General features: G+C 44.2%; 1 protein-coding gene across 5 annotated transcripts in view; it reads right to left on the bottom strand.

Moving 5' to 3' along the window:
* MAP4K3 (mitogen-activated protein kinase kinase kinase kinase 3) overlaps positions 1 to 19,471 on the bottom strand; it is an 81,798-nt gene extending 62,327 nt beyond the window's left edge. For 3 of the 5 annotated variants that reach the window (XM_052695844.1, XM_052695869.1, XM_052695875.1), the window contains exons 1-4: positions 19,236 to 19,470; positions 10,074 to 10,131; positions 6,929 to 7,019; positions 876 to 940 (exon numbers count right to left, since the gene is read on the bottom strand). In XM_052695844.1, the coding sequence (XP_052551804.1) occupies positions 876 to 940; positions 6,929 to 7,019; positions 10,074 to 10,131; positions 19,236 to 19,343 (322 nt within the window). In that variant the 5' untranslated portion in view covers positions 19,344 to 19,470. Of the gene's footprint in view, positions 1 to 875; positions 941 to 6,928; positions 7,020 to 10,073; positions 10,132 to 19,235 lie in introns of all 5 variants that reach the window. The other 2 variants (XM_052695854.1, XM_052695860.1) reach the window with 1 other exon arrangement.
* Between the last annotated feature and the right edge of the window lie 4,056 nt (positions 19,472 to 23,527).

Genomic DNA, 23,527 nt, shown 5'->3' with positions numbered 1-23,527 from the left:
ATTGCACCCGAGTTAAATGTAAAAAACATGTGCAAGCTGTTTATGTACACGAGAAGGATGTGAGGAACCTAACATGGAAAATCTTCACTATTTAAAATCTGGATGGATTTCCTGTCTGAAAAACATTCTCTCCCAATCACAGAGCCATTACATGTTTGTAGCATAGTCATTTCCTAAGCAAATCTTATTGCTAGGGCAATAAAAAAACTCTTAGAAGTGACTTGGTCTGTCAAAAATTAGCAACCAACTGACTAATCTTGACTGCATGTGATGGAACTGCAGACACTCCTTGTTTATTCAATCACCCAAGGCACATAGATCTAAAGCAAACACGTAGGCCACATTTACTTTTTACATGTCATGCACTGACAAGGCCCTTTGGGCACTACTGAATCACTAACATACAGAAGGTCGCTTCTCAGAAAAGACAAGAGCATTAGTGCTAATCTGCCTGTTTATCCAGGCACCTGTAGGCTGTGGTATCGGCTGCATTAAAACAAAGTTCAAAAGCTCAAAAATGAGATGACTGTGAACACAGCACACCACGATACAAGTTTTTGTCCTGCTTTTTTTTTTTCTTTTTAAACTATATAATACTGTCTAATTTTACAGTTTTAGGAAAGCAGCGATTGGTACACGAACTGATGAAGGAAGGAAACAACTTCTATTACTCCACCCTGCTGCAGTTCATTGTGTTTCAAAAAAGAAAAAAACCAACCTTTTGCATAGATACTTCAGTTAAAATTGACCTTCAGTGGATTGTTATGGATACTAAATTTAAGATTCATCCTCTTTGATTCCAAAACACTGTAATCATCTCCAGTTTCTTAAAACAAGCTTTACTTAGCTTTTAAGGAATTATGGTCTTGACATACCATGATAAATATCCTGTAGAGAGCCACCTCCACAAAACTCCATGCAGATCCAGAGCTTGTCACGTCTAAAAAGTGAACAAAACCATTCATTGCCTGTCAGATTTGAACTGTATCTGTAGAACATGTCAGAAAACTCAAGCACTATAAAGCAGAACGCTACGAGCTCTGTGCTGTGAGAAGTATGAGCTAAAACGACTGAATCATTATGTGATAATTCACTGTCAAAATAAATAACAAAATAACCAAAAATTCCAGCATTTATTAGAGCAACAGAAATGTGTGCAGAAAACACTGTTGAAGATGTACTATAAAAATTAAATCTACTTTTACTGAGGGTACAGAAAATACAGTGGGTTCTTATTTCTTTTTTATTTTCCTTTCCCCTCCACATCTTTCAGAACAGAACAATTAAAAGAAAACAAACAAGACGAAGAAACAAACTCATAATACAGAAAGCCCGAGGGACATCTTTCAACTCAATTTCTTTCACAACAAATGGAGTAAAACTACTGCTACAGCCAAAGCTGGGCAGAATGGAGCCCCTGTTGTGACTAAGTGACCACTCAGGTGATGTCTTTTCCCTGGAAAATACTTGTGGGTATATTGGGTGGCAGGGGGTACATGGCAGCTCTTTCATTTCTCTGACAGAAAGAATGAATTCAGCTTGATTCATTGTACCGCAGTAAAAAGTTCCTTCCAGGAACAGGCAACAGACTGAAGGAATCAAAGGAACAGTAGAGTACAAAAGGTATAGTTATGGTTTTCATCTTCCATTTTCACTTAGTAATTTTCACTGGTGAGACAGATGTCACAAGTGCAGAGGCAGAGAGGCACTTTGTAGAGCAGAAAATGTGGGACACACCTGGCCATTCCTGGCCTTCAAAACACACAGGAGAGAAAAATCACACTCAGCCACCTCAGGGCAGATTGAGACACAGGACAACCAAAGGGAAGACTGGTGATGCTCTGCAGTTTGCTTACGGCCCCTGGTCTGGGGTTTGTTGCATTCACAAGGCTTTGTGAGAATAGCTCAGACGCTCCTGTGAGCAACACCAGCACTCCTGGAAGCATTCTGCATGGCCATGACCTTATTCCTTGCCCTTCTAAGTTGCTTGTATTTCTCACAATGTACTTCTCACAGGTAACAGCCAAAACAGGCCCTGTTCCAAGCCTTTCATGAATCTCCTCCTACATGTCCATCCTCAATGTACCCCTCAAAAACAGTGCCATAGGAAGGGCATTGTTTACGTATTATAAAGGTTTCATTCAACAGAAGTCACAGTTACAGCATGCAGTTTTAAGGGTTAATTAAAGCACTGCTATTCTGAAATAATACAAAGACATTTCATTGAAATAACTGATCAATATCAGACAGAAATGATGCCAGTACTTGCGAAAGACATCAGAATTATCCATATCAGCAAGTGGAACAAGAGTGAAAAAGTCACCAGAAAGACACTTGCAAGACCTGTGCCTGTTCCCTACAGCAATACAGGACTCAGGGACACATGAAAGTCACTCTTGCCCACGCTGCACCCTGTTTTGATGCCAGCATGGAAATGGGGAAAAGCTAGGAAAATCCCAGCAGCCCTGGCACAGAAAATCCCAGCAGCCCTGAGCCCAGCAGAGTGCCCGCACAGTAGGAAATATGAAAAAGTTACATGCTGTAAATTCACAACTTCACTCATTGGGCACAAATTCCCAGTGTGGAAAAGTCCTATAGAAAAGTTAAAAAATGTAAGAGCATGAAAAGAGGAGACTATTTCTGACTCACTAACCTTTTCTTACTGTGCTTAAGTGCTCTGAGAAACGGTGAAGAGCCATGTAATCAACAGTTACAGCATACATATACAGTTGTCTGAGTCCTCAGAGCAAATGGCAAGCAAAGCAAACAAAACACAGAGGCAGGATCAACAGTACCATTTAGAGCCTGCAACCTAACACCTAGGCTAACAGCATGGCAGAAATTCAACTGCCTGGGAAATCCGTATGTAAACAGAAGAAAAGCACAGGAACAACACACAGTGAAATGCCAAGCATAGGATGATGGTATTTTTCTTAGTATTGAAAGATATTTACAAAAACAAAAGGTCAGATAATGAGAGGGTTCAAAGGCAGCCATTCAACTCCCCAGACAAAAGAGAAGCAGTACACCATGTGTGAAAGGGACCAAGCAGAAGCACAGGAGCATCAAAATAAAACTGTACATACCAAAACTGAATTCCAGGTATGCCAAGATATGCCTCTTATCTCCGATTGGAAGAAAACTACTTTCCTCCTCACCCCCTTAATACAGAAAAAGCATTTCCAGCTCAAGTATCACGAGAGGTTTCAATTAAATCTCAAAACTCACACTGAAGTGAAATCTAACAATTTTGTAAGTTTGTAAAATGTTTGTTCATGGTCTGTTTTCACATGAAATCTCAAAAAGTCATCAAATTGCATTCTTCTATTTATCCTAAGCTGGATACTGGCTGACTGGCAGAGCAGAGAGTGTCATCATTGGTGGTGCAGAGTCTGGCTGGAGACCTGTGGTCTGGGGTCTGTGCTGGGTCCGGTCTTGTTAACATCTTCATCAATGACCTTGATGAGGGGATAGTAGCTACCCTCAGCAAGTTTGCTGATGATACGAAGTTGGGAGGATTGGCTGACAAGCCTGAAGGCTGTGCTGCCATTCAGTGAGACCTGGACAGGCTGGAGAGCTGGGCAGTAAGAAACCAGATGAGGTTCAATAAAAGCAAGTGTAGAGTCTTGCAGCTAGGGAGAAATAATTGCATGCACCAGTACAGGTTGGGGGATGACCTGCTGGAGGGGAGCTCTGCAGAGAGGGACCTGGGTGTCCTGGTGGATGACAGGTTGGCCATGAGCCAGCAGTGTGCCCTCATGGCCAAAAAAGCCAATGGCATCCTGGGGTGCATTAAAAAGAGTGTGGCCAGCAGGTCGAGGGAGGTGATCCTCCCCCTCTACTCTGCCTTGGTAAGGCCTCATCTGGAGTACTGTGTCCAGTTCTGGGCTCCCCAGTACAAAAAAGACAGGGATCTCTTGGAAAGAGTCCAGCGGAGGGCCACAAAGATGGTGAAGGGCCTGGAGCATCTCCCCTATGAAGAAAGGCTGAGTGAACTGGGTCTGTTCAGTCTTGAGAAAAGAAGACTGAGAGGGGACCTGATCCAAGGTCTATAAATATCTGAGGTGTGGGGGCCATAGTGGTGAGGCCAGTCTCTTTTCAGTGGTGAATGGAGACAGGACAAGGGGAAACGGACATCAGCTGCAGCATAGGAAGTTCCACACAAATGTGCGCAAGAACTTCTTTACAGTGAGGTGACGGAGCACTGGAACAGGCTGCCCAGGGAGGTGGTGGAGTCTCCTTCTCTGGAGATGTTCAAGACCTGCCTGGACGCCGACCTGTGCGACCTGCTGTAGGGAACCTGCTTTGGCAGGGGGTTGGTCTTGATGATCTCTGGAGGTCCCTTCCAACCCCTACAATTCTGTGATTCTAAGCAATCCATTCCCACTGTGATTGGTTAAACACAGCTGATAAGGCAGCTGGATGCATGTGTCAGTGTCTCTACAAAGCTAGCAACCTCACCTCCAGAAACAGCCACTAGTGGAGCAGGCACATTCTTATCACAAGCTTAAGCATTAGAAAAACAACTCAAAGTAAATCCAACAGCACTACAGATTGTAAGCCCTCCCCTCCTCCATTCAATTACTTCTTTCTTGTGAAATCAGTCTTCCTTACAGTTTTATAAGAATGACTTGCTTGTCACAGGAGCATGCAAGACTAATGTCTCACATCAAGAAAAATGGCAACACTGCTTCCTTTCCAGTACTGCAGAAAGGCATCCCATGTGAAAGAGGACATCTTAATGAAATGCTCTCTTGCCAAAGAACAGTAGGCTTTGAGACTGGGAATAGGATTAAGGAGGTACAACAGGAGAGTGGGACAGTATCTGACCCCAACTACACAATTTTACCATGCAATTTTAATTCAAAAACCTCCATCGCCATAACACCAAGCTTCCAAACGCTCTCCTAAAGAGCCAGCTTGGCCACCTGACAAGCTGTTAGTCTGCTTGGCATCAGCTTACAACTCCACAAATTCTCAATACAAAAAATCTTTTATGTGACTTCAGGGCACGTATCAGTATTAAGACTTGATTATTTGTGCACAGGAAAAAGCCTGCCAGCACTGCACCGAATGCAAGTGATCTTCAAGTTAAACTTAAGCAGTCCAAACTGAAGCACAGACACTTGCAGTGGAAGCCTGGAGAACCAAGTCCCTACATGAATGCAGTCTATCTGTACACACACTCACACAAACCCATGCATTACACAGCTCACAGCTCAGCTCAGCATTAAAGCTGCCAAGACAAGCACCCTCTGAGGTAAGGGATGCCAGAACAGCACGCCTTGTTGATTTTATAATCAGACTTTGCTCCCTTTGTGTGCCTCAGAATACAAGCAGTACATAACCACGTGCTCTTGGTAACACAACTCCCTGCCTCAACCAGCACACAGCACGCATGATGTTCATTTCAGTGATCTGTTGACCACGGATGGTCTGCTTTCCTCTTTGTTCTTTCAGCATATTTCATCTTACTCTGAAAATTCATTTTCCTCTTGGACACATCCTCAATGCACACTAACCTATGGCAGTGAAGCAGGTTTTCCACTACAGCCCTTTGAAATGGCTATAGCATAAGTTTAATTAAAACCCAAGTCTTGTTGACTTGAACCACATCCGAGCGTGCCATACTTCTTTACTCATCAAACAGCTAAGGACATCCTTACACAGAGAACAACGCAATGAATCCCCGCCACTGATAACACACGGTTTCAGTGAGTGTTCAGGATGGAGGCAGAACAAACTCCTTAGAGCACCTCCACACTCCTTACCAGGCACACAACCACCCTCCAGCATTTGCTGCTAGGGCCTTGCCTCCTTCCCAGTGCTGCCTCCCTGATGCTGGCAGGCTCAGGTTGACCAGCCGCAGCAACACAGGCACTCAGCGCCAAGGTAACCACCAGCACAAGAGAGCACTCCATGCTCTCCACTTCAACATTCCATCTTGGATCACCTAGAGTAAGACAGGGAACGCCTCACAAGGGCTGAGTGAGCCAGGGAATGCACATTCAGCTCTTCCCCAGTACTGCAAATGTGCACCAAGCCTGCCAGCTGTAAGGAAAACAGTAATTGGGCTTTCACAAGCCCTAACAGATCTGGAATTAAGGTAAAAGAAATAGATTAATAACAGAATAGAAATAATAGAAATAGTATTTTAGATCTAAATAGAAAAGGTGCGCACCAAATAAAGCAGCCAAATTCCTTCTTCAGAGATGGTAATTTCAAACATTTTCATGTACAAACACCTGTATCTTCTCTGAAGCACCTGGCCAATACTGCTGAAAATTTTCATCTGCAGCAGATGGCTATCATGGAAAACTTCAGCTGGAGCTGCTGAAGGCTACTAAGCACACGAATACCTCAATCTAGCATCCTTCTACTACAAAGAAGGTCTAGCATACTGTCAAGATTGCAGAGCTGTAGTGTTCTATCTATACTGCTCCAGATAAAAGATGTGCGAAAACCTGAATGCAAGCAGAAGCCTCTCCTTTACAAAGCATTATAGCACCAGTACTCTTAAACGAGGTGAAAATGAAAACAAAAGGAGATGAAGAACTGTGGTTTGTTATTTCCCCATAACACTCAATTTCATGTTGTCACAATTTCACATGGCAAGAACAATTAAGTCATAGTATTGCCAAAAACTCTGTATTATGCAACATAAAGTTCTGCAAATTTAAGAGACATTTCACTGAAATGAAATGTCTCTTGTCTTTAGCTGCAGTCATTGAAAGACTTTGAGAAACATTATTTCTAGAAAGAGACTGCAGCAAGGTGAACACATTTCACAGTAAAAGGGAAAAAAGTAAATATAGTAGGATATAGTATTTATTAGGTAAATTGTGTTTTGCCTTTGTCACCCTATGGACCTATCCTTTTCAAGTCAATATCGAGGCATTTTTAAGCAAGCAAAAGAACCAAACCGTACCTGAGATAGCTGCCAAAATAAGCAACAATGTTTGGATGTTTACAGTCTTTCATCATAATGATTTCCTGCTGCACAACAGCAAAATCTTCTCCTGAAAAGAAGAATGAATATTATCATTGGCCTGGCCCACATCTGCACTTCAACTAGACATTCAGTACATGTTTACAGAAAAAGCATGTTGAGGAATTAAAATTATCTGCTAGTTTCACATGCATAGAAAACAACTGTAAATGAATGCTTGTTAGCAATAAGTAACAATATTCTTACAAATAATAAGTCTCATTGTGGCCAGACAGACTTCACATCTGTGGATACTTCTTCGGGAGGTGTCACATCTTCCTCAGCTCTGTTTTCCCTCAGGCCCCGCTCTGTCCATCTACATATGCCCTGCCAACACTCCAGGTTCCTCAAACATGACAAAACTATGCTATTTTTGGCCGTATGTCCAACATGCATCCTATCACCTTCCTGAACAAAACTCTATGATACTGCAGCAACTTCTCAGTAGACTCACAAGCACACACGTTTGTGGATTGCACATAACTGACATACAGATAAAACACTGACAGACATCTTATGACTTGGTACTTTGGCTGCACTTGTCTATGAAAGATTCCTACCAGATGCATACATTGAGATAGATGTACACAAAATGGAACACCTTGAATGCTTTCTCCAGAGATGTTTTTGTTTCAGTGGTGTTATGCAGGGATTTAGTAAGTAAGTTAGAGAAGGCGAGAGAACTCAAGATGTAAGACAATGCCAATAACACATCTGACAGCCTTTTTTTATTTTTGAGAAACACATCAAATGTTCCTTTGCATTTCAGTAGCACTCTCCTGACATCTCTCAAGCTGGAGCAAACTACAGCTATTCTAGTATGCTATTTCTGAAGGATTTCTTCTGAAGTTTGCTTAGCTACTAAATACATACAGTACAAAAAACAACTCATTCTTACTGGCTTCAAGGACTTGTATCTAAAATAAGCCTGGAGCTCTAAATTAAAAGTTGTTCATGAAGCTAAATGGTTAAGAGACACTTAAAGCAAATTCAAGAAATGTGAAATGCAAAGCGTGTCAAAACTCTTCTTCTCTATTGCTATAGGACACTTCAGCAAAACTCTAAAATTAGACTTTTTTTAACTGAAGCTAAAGCTGCTGTCTAAAAAGCTCAATATAGACAATACACTTCTATTTATCTGCTGCCATAACTCAAAAAATCACTTATCAGATACAGTTGTTGCTAAGTTTCAAATGTAACACAATGAATTCCAGCAGAACTGGCCAACCTATTATCTAAGTAAATATGGTTGGGTTTCTCCCAACCATTAAAATACCAGTCATCTAACAGTTTGGCACCTCAAAGCTGATATCCACATGCTGTTATATTTACTGAAAGCAAATTTGAAACTGCAAGGTAGCTTCATAGCCAATTGCTTATTATTGATGGCATGCTGTATCCTGACTCTCCTGTTAGCCAAATACTCCAAGCAAATGCTGAAGAGCAAAGAAGAAAATATTTTAACGTGAAAGCAGGTATCTTTGTGAAGGAATACAGCTCCTGTGTAACCTATGTCAAGGAAACACCTGCTTTAGCAGGAGGTTGGGACAAGATGATCTTCAGAGGTCCCTTCCAACCTCTATGATTCGGCGATTCCTACAGCACTTGAAGGGTGCTTTCATTTGCACCCAAAATATTAAAGCACTGCGAACACCAACCACAATTAGCTCTTCATTTTCACACTGTCCCCAAGTCTGCAAAACTTGACATGTAAGCCAGTACTGCCCTTCTGGAACGTGGACACTTATGAAGCTGTGAGTCAACCCTCTACTCCAACTAGAAGCGACAATTACGAAGAGAAAAGCTGAGCTCACCAAGCAAACTCAGGGTAACTAAAGCTCATCTTTTTGTACTCCTCTTAGTGCCCAAAGGCTGCCAAAAATACTTGATTCAGCTGCAAGATGCCAGACGCTATCCCTGCCAACACAGCACAAGAGCAAGCTCCCTCAGCAGCAGCGCATCCTCATGCTGCCTGCTGTTCAGATAATGCGCGCAGTGTCATTCAGCGAGTCCCACTCCATGTAATAAGCCACTCCATATTTCCGAAAGAGGGCAAGGAGTCAGCTAAGTGAAAAACTGCATTACATGAAAGGCTGACGTTGTCTTTTCTCCTTTCTTCACTATGCAACTCTCCTTCCCTGCTTTAGCTTTGTAGTTCCACGGGGATACGCAGCCGGCTGCAGAAAACCCGCGCTGCGCACAGCCACGTCCTCCAATGATGGGAGCTGCTCTAATGAGCCACAGCAGCAGAACTTGACACAACCATCAGATTCAATCAAAGCTGCAGATGAACGGACACTTTTGGAACTACGTTGTAACCTACTGTCGTGTCTTGAATTTATATTTTCAAACATACCTACGCCTCCAGAATCTAAGACACACACAAAAAAAGGAGAAAGTAATAATTCCTTTTAGTTCTCAGCTGCAAACTCTGTAAAGATAAAACCAGCTAATATTTGAAGCATTCCATCACTTACCTCAACATAAACCTTGAGATGGAACACCAACAGTTAAAGAGCCAAACAAAAAGGCTGGCCATTTTACTCCCCTAATTACTGCACTCATGTTCAACATGTCTATCATATCAACAGAACAGCACTTACAGGCCTGCAACAGAAATGCTGGCATATGCACTTACAAGATAACAACATAAGCATGGTTCAAGCAAAAATCCATCATATAATAAAGTTTTAATCAGAGTTTGCCAGAGAACTGCAGGAAATTTACTCAATTCTCAATACTCAACTAACGCTCACCTATTTTATCACCTTTCCTTTTTATTTCTCCCTCTCATTTTCTCCAGGGGAATTTTCTGCCTTCCTCTCTTGTTTTGTTCTCTGCAGATTTTCATACCACATGAGTTGAAAATACAATACTTAAAGCCAAAAAACGCAACTCATGCTGAAATTTTAATCAGCTTTCCCTTAACCAATGTTTTTTCCTCTCATACCTTGTTTGTCATGTATGTCAGTTTTTGAAATAAAGTATTTTCTCCTCTCCAGTGAATATCCCTTTTTCAATACTAAACTCAATTGATTTTACAAAAACATATTTCAAACGTAAATATTTTTCAGTGACCACTTACCTGGTTCTAACTTTATTACTTTGATTGCTGCTAGCTCACCCGTGTTGACATTTCTAGCCTACAAAAAAACAAACAATAAAATCAGTATTTAGAGAGCACAACACAGCAATTTATTCTGTGCCCTCCGCTTGAGATTCTCTAACAATGCAGAATCAAAGTGCAACTGAGAAACACAAGGACCCAAAACAATGAAATCATTTGTTGGGGTTATTTTAAAGCAGAACAGCCACAGAAGGAGCCAATAAATTAAAATGTCTTGCATATTTATGTTGAATGTGAGGTTAGACTTGCAAGTACAGCATGCATTTATTTTTCATTGAGCTTACAGCATATACTTCAGTTAGATAGAATAATCCATGACTGTGCTTGATGACTGAACCAAAGAGAACTCTAGAGCTTGCATGCTCTTCTCCAATACAAACTTGTAGGAAATGTTCTTCCAGCAGATCCTCTCATACTGGATTTTTTTTCTTCAAAAGCAAACTGTCACAAACACAATAAGCAGCTAACCTGTATCACAGAATGGTTGGAAGAGATCCTAAGATCAAGCTCCAACCCCCTGTCACATGCAGTGTTGTCAACCTTTTGGTTGCCCAGGATCAGGTTGTCCAGGGCCCCATCCAACCTGGTCTTAAACACCTTTAGGCAAGGGGCATCCACAGCCTCTCTGGGCAGCCTGTGCCAGCACCTCACCACTCTGTCAGTGAAGAACAGTGAAGAACCCCCTGATATCTAATCTAAACCTCCCTTCCCTTAGTTTAAAACCATTCCCCCTTGTCCTATCACTGTCTAAAAAGCTGATTTCCCTCACGTTTATAAACTCTCTCTAAATACTGGAAGGCTGCAATGACACCTGCCCACAGCCTTCTATTTTCTAGACTGAACAAGCCCAGCCTGTCTAGGGGAGGTGCTCCACCCTAGGGCCATCCTCTGGACCCTCTATGACAGCTCCACGTTCTTCCCCGTGCTGGGGGCCCCAGACCTGGTTGCAGCACTACCAATGTAGCCTCATGAGGGTGAAGTAGAGGGGAACAATCCCCTCTCTTATTCTGCTGGCCACCCCTCTTCTCATGGAACCCAGGACAGCACCGGCCTTCCAGGCTGCAGGCACACACCGACTCACATTAAGGTTTTCATCAACCACAACCCCAGTTCTTCTCAGCAGAGCTCTGTACTGAGCTCTGAAACTGCAAGCATGCTTAAGAAGCTCTGTGCTGGCACACAACAGCCCCATGTTATGCAAGTCCTTGACTGTGCTGTACTTCCCTGTTAAATTCCAACAAGTTGGCCACTGAACTGTTGCTTGAAAAGTAATCACAATATGGACAGATCTCAAAGCAGACAAGCAGGGCCCAGGGAGGATCTCGTGCTTCTACCCTGCAGTGTGCAACTACTTCTGAGACTCCCAAGAGGGAGACACAACACGTTCTGCTCCTGTAAGTACCGCCTGCCCCTTGATCCCTGCACTCAGTCATGACAACTTTCTCTCTGTAAGGCTGCAAAGAAGACAAGTGTGCAAATGAATGATTTAGAAAGAATTAAAATAGCCTTTCCCTTCCATACACAGTAGCTCCACAACCGAGTGAATAATGTCACTAAATTCTTAAAAAGCCATTGAAAGAAACATAATTAACAATAATCCTGGTTGCTCCGAAGGATGCTCAGCTCCTGCCTCCCCTCTCCACAGGGCAGTCTCAGTGCCCAGTGCTGCATCGCACAGGACAGTCACTGGCTGCACCAAATGTCACTCTGTGTTCTATGCAGAGCCCAGAACACGAGGCCTGTCGTGCTTTTTCCTTTTTCCCCATCCACTTTCAAAGCAAAAAAGTGCCAGATCTGTGGAAGAATTATATATCTAATTATAGAATTAATTTAAGGACAAAGAGAGGCCACTACCTTTAACTTGTTAATCGTCTTGGTTTTAAGTCACTTAGCAGATCAGAGGCTTGTGGTTATTAGCGAGATTCCCCTTCTCAAATATATTTTAAAGCTAACTTTATAAAAAAAGAAAGCAAACACTGATCCACGGCACTGCTCTACAAAGCCACAACTGATCAAGTGCTGTAAGGCACTGACCCAACAGCAGCTTGAAAGCTGGCTGATGGCTTTTCCATTGCCATAACTGATGGAAAAGAAGCAGGACGAATCAAAATGCTACAAAAAATAGCCAGTCTGGAAATAAATGCAGTGTGCATTCCTGTGTTTAGGGGTCTACTCAGCTAGTTCCTTGCACAGCTGACCTTAGACCTCTTGTTGCTCCTTGCGGTGGCTGTGCTCTTCCGTGATGCTGGAAGCATGGGCATTTACAAATATTTTGAAGGCAGATGATTATGAATAGATCCTGAGATCAGTGAGAAACCCACGGAAGTCAGACAGCAGTCCAAATGTGACAGGTTACAGAAAGAAGAGTTAAAAACAAAATCTGCCTGGCAGTCCTTTCCCAGTAAGCCATTATTTGTGTGCTCCTCTGATGGCAGCAGTGTCTCCGATCATCGCTTTGTGGCAGCAACAAAGATGCTACAGATACTAAAAATAGCAAAAATATCGGTTCCTTTCATCTATAACAGAGAACGAAGGTGACTCAAGAGACAAAGTGGCACTGCTGAAGTAGGATTTTTATTCCTTACTGCTTTTCCTTAACACCTACTTTCATAGGAAGAAACAGAGGCCAGACGTTCACAAACTGAAAGCCAGTACACTTTTAACCTCTGAGATCAACAAGAAAGATTAATTATAATTTAATGAAGAGATAAGATAATCTGCAAGTCTTGTTTATCCTAGAAGACATGTTTTGAAACAGCTAGCAAGAGAAATCAATGAAATACCACTGTGGTGAGTGGAAACAGCGAGATCTGCAGTTAGGCATCCTGCATTCAGCTGGGATGTGCAAACAAAGCTGGGAGACCACTGCAGAGGCTTCAGGGATGCTGCCAGTCTAACGAAGACAAGTTGTTTGGTACATCCTCCCTACACACACCTCATGCTGTGATCAGCTGTCAGGAATCTCTAACTGAAGGTCACTGTGCTCTGCAGAATGTTACGGCAACCAAACTAAGACACAAGTTGGGTAGAAACTAATGAAAAATTTGAAGTAAATTTTGCCAAATAAAACACGTGAGCTTCTTGTTGTTAATTACCACGTGACAGTAATGCCAGAAAAGTTATCAACAGCAGACAGACAAATCTACAGATACAACCACAGCAGGACGTGCTCCATCCCAGCCAAAGGAAGAAATGCTGAGCAGCTGGCAACTTCGCCAAACCTGCACTCTCCACACTCTGCGGCTGATACCATCCCTCCTGTCACAAACATTTCTTTTGAGAGCAGGACACTGAAGAACTGCGGGTGGGAAAGAACAAATGCTGAAGCCAAAAAGATGCAGCGTTTCCTCCTTGCTCCAACACCAGCGGTAGCAGGACTCCTCAGCCAGCTGGCCGTTCTCTCAACCATTATCTTCTTGGACTCATAAATATTAGAAAGCAGGAACACAACCTGATTTAACGTGGGTCAGCACTGCCCTCAGGAAGGGCTGATTACCAGCTGCTTCAGGGCATGAATTATTCCTTAAGACAACACGACTTGAAATCAGCAACCTACATAAGGTAGCAGTTTGTATCCTATTCCATTTGGATTATTAACACTGAAGGTATGAGGTACAAGGGCTCCTCACAAAGGATGAGGACCAGGTACCCCAACAAGTATTCCTAGATCTCATCAAATCGCTTTGGAGACATCTGTTGGAAAACAATTCCCTGCCCAAGCGCCCATAAATGAGACAGTGGAAAACATACAGCACTTCCAACTGTACTGACACTCTGAAAATGATAGTCGGCTCTGAAGCCTACTGGGAGAATGTTTGTGTACATACTACACAATAGCTTGGTATGTTGAGGACCTGCCTTATGCTTTCATTCAGCATAATCACAGTCAAGCTGTAATGGACATACAGGTTTTGAAATTAGAGCATAAATAAGACACGGCTGGCTGAAGAGCAATTTCAAACAAGTACTTTTTCGTCAGAAAAAGCAATCAACAGTTTCAAAGACTCGTGGTCTCTGTCAAAAAAACACATTTCTGGGGGGGGTCAACTCCCAGCCCTCATGAGGATGAGGAACAGCACACACCAGCAGCTTTACCTCCCGCCAGCATTTCTGGCAGACTTCACAAAACACAATCCCTACTTCGCCATCTTTACCACAAAGTCATCTATCTAGAAATCAAAACGGGTACAATTCCCCACTTATAGAAGTGAACTGTTTCAACAAGAATGCATTGCATGGGTTTTCCAGAAGCAAAGATGGTGTTGCTGGTCCACAGGCATACCGCTAAATGTATACAACCCTTACAGTGGGCTCTGGAAAGCCATACAAAGCTACTCATCAGAACCAGTGAATGAGGACAAAAAAACCCAACAACTTAAGTCAAGCTGAAGAAGCGCTGCCTGTTCAAACAGGAATCATTACCAGCACCGCTGTGAAGACAGTTGGCAGATCAAAATGTTACCTGAAAAACTGCCACTTACTATAAATATAAGATAGAAAAGTCTTTTTTTGCTGTTGTTATTGCATTATACAAAATTCTGTTAATCAAAACTGCCTCACAATTGGAGGGATCTTATTACTCCAAAATAGAGAATGGAAGAGCTATGGAATAGCACAGTAGTCAGATGAGCTCCATGCATGAGCTCTGCTTAGCCAAGCAGAAGACAAGCAGATGTGCATGGGATGTGTTTGCAAAGGAAGAGGAATGCTCACATTTAGTACCGTGCCTACTACGTGCCTCAGCAGTATACACACAACAGGGAGAGGCCTGTGCAGTACAGCCATAAAATCCAGGGTCCAAAGAGGTAAATCACTTGCCAGCTATTTGTCCTTCAAATGGAGGCTGGTAACATCAAATATGCAATGCTACAAGAGAAATTGGGCCAAGAAGCAAAGTCTAAGACAGTAATTATAGCTTGCTTCTGGTCTCAACTACTTCACACGTTAACTGCTGACCAAACATGGACAAGCAGTTTCTAAATAAGTTGCTACTTCCTAGGATAACTCATCTGCAGCACAGAAAGACCCAGCTCAGCTCTGCCACCCTACATGCTGCCCAATTCCCTGCTTGCCACCCTCTCAAAGCCAGGAGCTGAGCCTATGCTCAGCATGCAGCAATCCACCTGACTCCTTTTTTGGTCCCTTTTCTGCCAGGCTAGCTAAGCACACTGGCTTGGGCAGCACGCTGAGCTCCAGAGCTGATGCAAGATAAGCAGTGAGAGCAGCGACTAAAGCTAGGAATAGGGCAGGGAATCCCCTGGCTCTCAGGCAATAGTAAGATGTGCTGATCTGATCTAACAGCTTAGGAGGAAGTCGCAGCTGTAATTAACCTGAAATGAACTACTAACAGTTCTGGTAAAAATAAATAGCATTCTACATTCTGGTAGGAGGCACGACACCAAAGCCTGACAGGGCTACAACTTTAGAAAACAAGGGATGTTTTGTTTAACAAAGAAATCCTGAAACATAGATCCTTCAAAAAGGATCTTTATCCTTCAGAAAGAGCTTGAACTACTGCAAGGTACGTAAGAATACTAAAATGTGCATCAGAAGCACACAAGTGAAAGGCACTGCTGAAATATTCCTGCATCTTCTCTGCTCCTGAAGAACGGATGGCTTATCAGATCATCCCAGGAAAGAGAAGCACAGGAGAGAAATTAATCCTGTATGCAAAATGGAAGACTCTTCAGGTTCATCTCTTCTGGACACGTTCTCCCTCAGCAAAACATAGGAGCATTGTCAGAAATCAAAGTCTGAAACAGAATCTGAGCGTTTTGTCTCAAACAGTTGAGGTGGTTAAATGTGACTTTCCTCACTAAAAATAATATCCAAACCAAAGGACAGGAGAGCAGACAAATCGGCCTTTTTCTGTTCTGAAATCAGATGTCAAGCAAACGAAAAGAAGTGAGGTGAAGCAGACGTGACACAACCAATAGCTGCGCAGAAACAACAGTCCAGCCTAATTATCATTAAGCATCGCTTTCAGTAAAACGGAAAGAAAAGTATTCTTCTAAGATGCTGAGAATCTTTGGCAGGGTGCACCCACAGTAGACGAAAAACCTGCACAATGGCAAATAAGTTCAATGCTTATGAAACCAAAACGATTTTTTTTTTTAAGATACACTGTGATAAAAGTTAACTATATGAACAAACAAAATGGACCGACAGTCACCTCGGAATATGCTTCAAATCTATATGGAGTTACCAACAAAACCAAAGGTATTAGTATGGATGTGAAAAGGAAAACTACAGCACTTGGATGTTAATTATTAATACAGTCATTAGAACATCCCACGTGGAAGTTGCAACCCAAAACTAAACAGAACTTGGGTACAGGTCTGATCAGACTGGTAATTTCATACCAAGAGACAAAAAATATATATCTCTCTCCAAAACTCAGACAAAATAAAGTAATTAAGCGATTGCCTCACTGCACTCCAGAAAATTATTTCCCAAAAGGGGGCAGGATGGGGTAATGCTGTTTTGGCTGTGAAAAGGACAAGCCCTCCCTTACGCCTTGCTGGCCGTGTCACGCAATGTAAGTCTTCTTAACAGTGAAATACAGAAACACAGAAGACAGAACTCACTGTGTGACAGCAGCACAGGCCTTTGCCCTTTCTCCTAGTCTTGTTACAGATGAGAAAATTCAACAGAAACAGAAGGTGAAAATAAGAATTCTGCTAACACGCAACTACAGCCAGAAAAGCAATTTTGCTCTCAGATCATACAAAGTCTGCTTTAGAGATTAAGTTATTTAACAAGTACAATCGTTAAGACATACAAAATCAGACAAGTGAGAAGACAAAACGCAGAACGGAAGATCACTTAGCTCCAAGAAAACACTACTAGAAGATCGTCTGTGTTTTGTTACAGCTGGGCTACCAAGGTAGTAACTTGATTTTGCCATTAATTGACTTCACCAATCCTGCCAGGAGACATCACTGGACAAGGGAATCAATTATAAATCCTCCACTGTATCTAAATGGATAATGAGAGCTCTGTAATATTGCTTTATCTATCACAGCAACATATTTTCAGTGGAATGTTATTTATTAAGTCCTTTAGGCATCTTTCAGACCCTCACAGAAAACATTATGTCAGCGTTTATACCTCTGGGATATCCTAATAACTAAGAATGAGACAAAACTAGATCCAGCTTCATCTCCTACAATAAACTTTGGTTGGAAGAGATAAGGTTGACTATGCATATCCAATAAAGAGCTCATCACATGGAAAACACTACCCATTACTTTTCTTACTACAAACTCATTAGTTTATTCCACGCCACTGGCTCTTATAAATACTAAGATCTGTTTTGTTATTTAAAATGCTCCACCTGTCTAACAGCAGGCCCACACATTTCCATAGCTCAGCTCAATGAAAAAGAGCTGAGGAAGTGGATGCCAGCCCGCTCCGCTTTCAGCTCCTCCAAACTTCGCCAGGAAAACAGGTTACAGAAAGGTCAGCATACAGAAAGAATGTCAACACAAGGAGACGTCCTCTTGTTACCGCAATAATACACCTTCCTATACGGCTCTCCCTGCTAAAGGGGGCAAAAATGAAGTTTTCAAGGACTAGTTTGAGGTCATCTGAGTACACCCAGAACTTGGTTCAGCTCTGCCGAAACCCCACCGCCGACGAGCTCTGTGTTTACATCAGTAACCTCAGCTCTGCTTGACTGCTTCACTGACCGCAAAGTTCACCCACAGAAAGCAAGACTAAGCAAATCAAAGAGGCTTTAATATTAACCCCCTCACAAATTCAGGACAAAGGCCTAGTAAGCTCACACGTGGATAACATACATGAGTGTATTACTTCCTCTTTGTGACACAGAAGTAACCACGCCACATTATGATTCTCAGACTAATTTCACATTCCTCTTTGAAGGCACCCTGGGCAACACCTTGCCTCGAAATGAAATGGGCAATAACTCTCTCAGGAGAAAAGCATGACTCATTTTCCCTATGCTGTTCTCAACCTAGTTGTAAAGTAAGAAAGTGTTTATCTCGCTTTTGCCAACAAGAAATAAATACTTTTAAACTTAGCCCAACATATCCTTGTTCTAATACATCACCTTCCATCTCAGCTGTCACATGCAAACATGAAACACAGACAAATCCATTCTGAGAGAGAACAAAAAGTTACAAGCCGTGCTGAATGTTGACTGCTAAACAAGCAGCGAACCGACGGTGACAGCAATGTAAATATCATAATCACCAAGAAAACTATGACAAATTCAACAGAAACTAGCAGGCCTCACTCACGTAGTGGTAGTGTAAATAGATATATTCAGCCTACGCATGGAGGTAACATCCTTAAAATAAAACCGTGGACACAGAAAACAGAATTCACATCCATCAGTCACATACAGAGCACTGAGCAAACCCAATCAGTAAGGGATCGCAGGCAGCAGACCAGTTTCAAATGCAATAAACATCAAGTGGGCAGTTTGCAGAAAAATAAGAAACAGTGTGAAGCAAGCAGGCTTGGATAGCTATTAGCACAGCACACTAATACTGCAAAGCAGCAAGGTAGGCAAGACAACACAATAACCCTTTTCAATAAAGCCATGAATAGGGCTGGGGGTTAGCACACTGAGAAGGCAGGTACACGAGTGCTGAAGCTTTTCTTAAATCCAAGCGAGACAGCCTGAACTAAAGACTGCTCTACCCAAACAAGACGTCACCCTAGGGACGCTCATTTCAAGGCAGAGGTAACGTCAGCGCTACTTTAAAGCGACTGAACCTCCCATCGCAGAACGCTTCGGACCGCTCCGGTACAGCCCTGCCTTCCAGAACCGATTTCGTTAACCAAACTGCGATGCCGCTCGGGAAGCGCGGTGCCGAAGCGACGCTTCCAGCAGCCGTAAGCCTTAAGGGAGCTCCAGGCTCAGCCCCGCCACCCCAGGTGCGCACAGGTGCCTCCCACCCTCGGAGCCCGCAGCGGGCCCGGACAGCGGCAGCACGGGGCACGGCTACCCGAACCGGCACCGCAACGACGGGACGCGGCTCCGGAGCCCGACAGAGGGCCCAACGCGGAGCTGTCCCGGGGCCCGGCCCGCACGCCCGCAGGTATCGATGCTGGTCCCGAGTGCCGGCCGTCCTACTCTCGGGCCCGTACCTTGTAGACGTCGCCGTAAGTGCCGCTGCCGATGCGCTGGATGAGCTCGAAGTCCTCCTGGGGGTTACGCCGGGACAGGTCGCACACCCGCCCGCCGGCACCGCTCATGGTGCCGGGGGAAGCCCCGCTCGGCCGCGGCCCCGGACGGGGGAGGGCAGCTGAGGGGAGGGGAGGGCGCCGGACCGCAGCGCTCACCGCCGCCCCCTGCCCCGCTCCGGCAACATGGCGCCGCGCAGCCACAACGCGCATGCGCGCCGCCCCGCCCCGGCGGGCCGCGCGTGCGCGGCGAGCGGCGGACGTGTGTTTTTTTGCGCATGCGCCGCAGCAGCAGCTCCGCGTGAGGCGATGAAGCCACGAGGCCCATCGGGGCGGGACGCAGATCGCGAGGGACGTGAGCGCTGCGCCGTGCGCCATGGCGGCGCTGGCAGTGGTGTTCGGGCGTCGAGCTTGTTTCTCTGCTTGAAGCCTGCTTTCCATTCCCACGTATTGCCTGGGCTTTCTCTGATCTTACAGAAGACCCGTGGGTTTCTCTGTTCTGATTCCTGTTCACCCAAATACCTTCCTATTCCTTTTTCTCAACGCAACACGACACGAAGGCTATGCCAAGGACCAATCTGGACACAGCAGCTTCTGGGGCTTTGAGGCACTGCAGGACACGTTCCATGCCTCGAGAGCCACAGGGTCGGGCTGGGCTGCTGCTCCTTGCCATCCGATCCTTTGGAGGCTGTCAGCCTTACCTGAATCAAAACAATCAGGCAGAGCAAAGCAAACAGCTCTTTTTGAAGCCACTAGAGATACAGGTGTTGGTGTCACAACTCCTTTCAGCTTCAGCCAACCCCATGCGTACCAAGAGACACAAACACCAGCTCTCACCTCAGACTTCCCTCAGTCAAATCACTGTGATGTGCTGCTGTGGTGCCTCCAGGGACCATGAACCCTTACTGTTCTCAACAGCACCCCAAAGCCACAGAACATACGTCACCGAGGCTGGAGGCAGCATTAGTTCCAGGGCTTACTGTGCTCCCAACCCATCTGACCAGCTGCCATTTAAGATCTAAAACACCAACGTCCACACTGTGTGTTGGTTGTGGTCATAAGTGTGCCCGAAAGAAAGTGCGGGAAGGGAAGCTATGTGGAGGGCCTGGTTGGATCTGGAGGTGGGAGGGAGGTGAAGAGACCCCCCCGCATCACTCCATCCTGGTATACTCCTGCTGCCCAGGAAGAAGAGCCAAGCCTGGGATACTTCCCAATTTAAGTGTAAAAAGGCAGGAGTGCATCTTGGACACTTTCTCCCTCTCCTTAAACACAAAGTCCTTATACTTCACAGGAAAAAAAATACTTCTCTCCCTCATCACAATGTGGGCAGCCTGAAGACTCAGCTTCTTCCTTGCATGCTTCCTCTTTAAATCTAAAGGCGTGAATCTTCAGCTAGAGAACCGGTGGTTAGGGGAAAGCACCACCTTACCAGAGCAAGCTCAAGGAGCTGCACCTATGCAGGACGGGACCCTCTGCGCTGGTTGCCTTGGCTGTATACAGCTGCATGGCTATTTACCTCCTTGTAAAGCAGTCATTTCTGTGGTGTCATGTCAAAGAGCAGGGTGCCAATGGCAGGATGCGCTGGTGTCTCTGAAGAACATGGAAAGTAAAAACAAGAGAAATGGTCTTGAGAAAGAAAGAGAGAAAGAGAGGAGGAAAGGAAAGAGAGAAAGAGAGAGAGGAGGAAAGAAAGAAAGCAAGCCACTCTGGCCCTTCCTTTACTCTTCCTTGCAAGTTCAGTGGCACAGACACTGCTGCCCCAGCCAGCATGTGCTGCTGAGGGAAATCGCTGAAGAAAGTAGTATCCTGTGGATAGGGGGGACAAAGACAAGGGAGTAAGTAGTCATGCTCCCACATAAAAGGAAATGTTTTCTGAGGGCTGCTGGCACTTGTTGGTCTTTGGACACCAGGACTGGTATTGGGAGGAGCAGGGCAGAGAAGGACTGACAGGAACCAATTGCAATGAGAGCTGTGTGTAGGAAAGGAGGAGCATTACCAGCACCAGGAGGGGAGACCAGAGCACCTCATCTACTTCTCCAGCAGGTATCTCTCAGAGGTGCATTATTACCATGTAGCATGTCTGCCAGCCAATGAGTATGCTTGTGCAACATCCCTTTCAACTGTCAAAGACAATCCAGCAGTACAAATGTCACCTGCTCCCTAAGTGACAGCACAGCTCACCTTGTCCATTTCCTAAGAACAAGGCAGGAATGAAATGTTAGCTTGCGTAGAAAGGTTGCCTTTCCCCTTGCCCCTGCAGGAGTTAGCAGACCTTAGGTTGGAAAACTGCATTCCAGCATCTCTGGAGGACATCCAGCAGCAGATGTTTCAGAAGGTGACGTCAGGAGCCACATGCTAAATAATTATGGCAAAACCTGTCTGCATGGAGCATTCTGTCTGCGTTCAGCTTTCAGAAACTGGAACATTTATGTCCATCCAAGTTACTTTAAATTTAAACTCAAAGATGAAATAGAGAACAAAGTCTATCATGGTGTGTTTGCATAAATCCATACTGCACCTACATCCTGAATCTTTTGTGGCTGAAGCCATATGATCACATAGCTCATGTAAAACTGGGAGGTTGATAGCACAGCTACAAAAGCATCCGTATGCAGCAGTCTCATTGGTTTGATCCTAGAGAGGATTACTTTCTACTTACAGGCACTTGTAGGTATAGAGTTGCTCCTACTGTTGGTCTGCCTGGCACCAGCCAGCTGCACAAGTGCCTGTTTCTAAGCATCTCTCCCCTTTCTCCTGCAGGGGAAGGGATGTTCACTGCAAACCCCACTTTTTATTTCTGTTTTGGTGGCAACAGACCTCAGAAGAATCACCATACTTCCAAGGCATGGCTGCAGCTGATCTCTGCAGGTGCATCATCGCAGCAACCAGTTTCCTTGTGGAAGAAAGCCTCACCCAGCACATTGCAGGTCTTCTGCTCCTCATGACAGGTAATAGTAAAGCACCATTCTAGCGAGCTAATTATGTGTTAAGGCTTCATCAAGTTTCCCTTGAGTAGGCAGCATGTGATGCCAGTAAGTGGAGCACACCTTTCCTTCTCATCTCCAGTTATTGGGCCTTGCATGAACCGATTCACTCACACAAGTGGAATAACCAGTAATTAAAAAACAAAAGAACAACTGAGAAGTGTTCTAAGGCTCATGCAGCAGGACCGTGGGACTAAAACAACCGCTCCCTCTCCATCACATGCAAAGTGATATCTTTTCTCATGAGTAGAGCTGTCCCTCCCCAGAGCTTGCAGTTCCTGGTTTTGGATTGAATGCTTCATGCTGAAGTAGGGAAGGGGAATACTTTCACAAAAACAAAAAGTTAGCTGTAAAATTAATGGTTGTTTACAACTATTACAGAGGGAGAGCTAAAGTCCCCTAACAACAAGAATCCAGTGTGAGCTTGAACCATCCGAACTCACAAGGCTATGCACAATGCTTTCTCTCATGCCAAAGGAAATATTTTGATTCGAGCAGCTGTAATGCACAGGCATAGCTTTTTTTTTCCTTTAGAAAGTTTAGAAAGCAAAGGCCTGAGGAAAGGCTTGCTGTGCATAGCTAATCTAGCAGCTTAATGAAAATCCTAGCCTGATGAAAAATGCTTAATGAAGACTGAGCCAAGGCTGGGAGGTGGGTGCCTGCAGACAGCTGGGGACAGACTTTCCCCCCAGCTGCCCTTTGCAGAGCTGTGCTGTGGGAGGCTGGCGAGGGCCACCCACCGAGGTGGATTACCTGCTCTGTAACCTTCAGATCAGATTACACACAGCAAATGCAAAACTATTCTCCTGGCTCCTTGGAAGCTTGCATTGGACTGTGCTCCTACAGAGGGGATTCTGCATCACAGCTGCAACTTTTGCTCAGTGTGATTTTGCCACGTGGGTCAAGTCTGATCGTGAACAGAGGCTTTTGCTATCATGCTCAGTTTGAAGGGGCAGGCGTGACTGAGGTCGCAGAGGGGAATCCTTTAAAGTAATAACCAAGAAGTTAACTGGAAACACTTCACAACCACAGTTACAACACAGTCCAGCACAATTGGGTAACACACTAGAACAACATGAATACCAGTAATTATAACCTGTTTGCTACCCAAGATAACTTGTATCAACAAAGTTGGGTGCAAGTTATTTGATAATTAAGGCATTTCTTTTGTTACTTGCTCTCTGCTGCATCTCAGAATATCAAAGTGATTATTTCATTTGCAGCAATATTTTGCACTATTTCTATTTTCAAGGATCTGTAAGTAAAGAAATA

Source organism: Tympanuchus pallidicinctus, unplaced genomic scaffold (genome assembly GCF_026119805.1).
Source record: "Tympanuchus pallidicinctus isolate F22 unplaced genomic scaffold, pur_lepc_1.0 scaffold1, whole genome shotgun sequence".
NCBI lineage: Eukaryota > Metazoa > Chordata > Aves > Galliformes > Phasianidae > Tympanuchus > Tympanuchus pallidicinctus.
The sequence above is the reverse complement of the archived record's forward strand: the minus strand, read 5'-3'. Positions and strand labels throughout refer to the sequence as shown.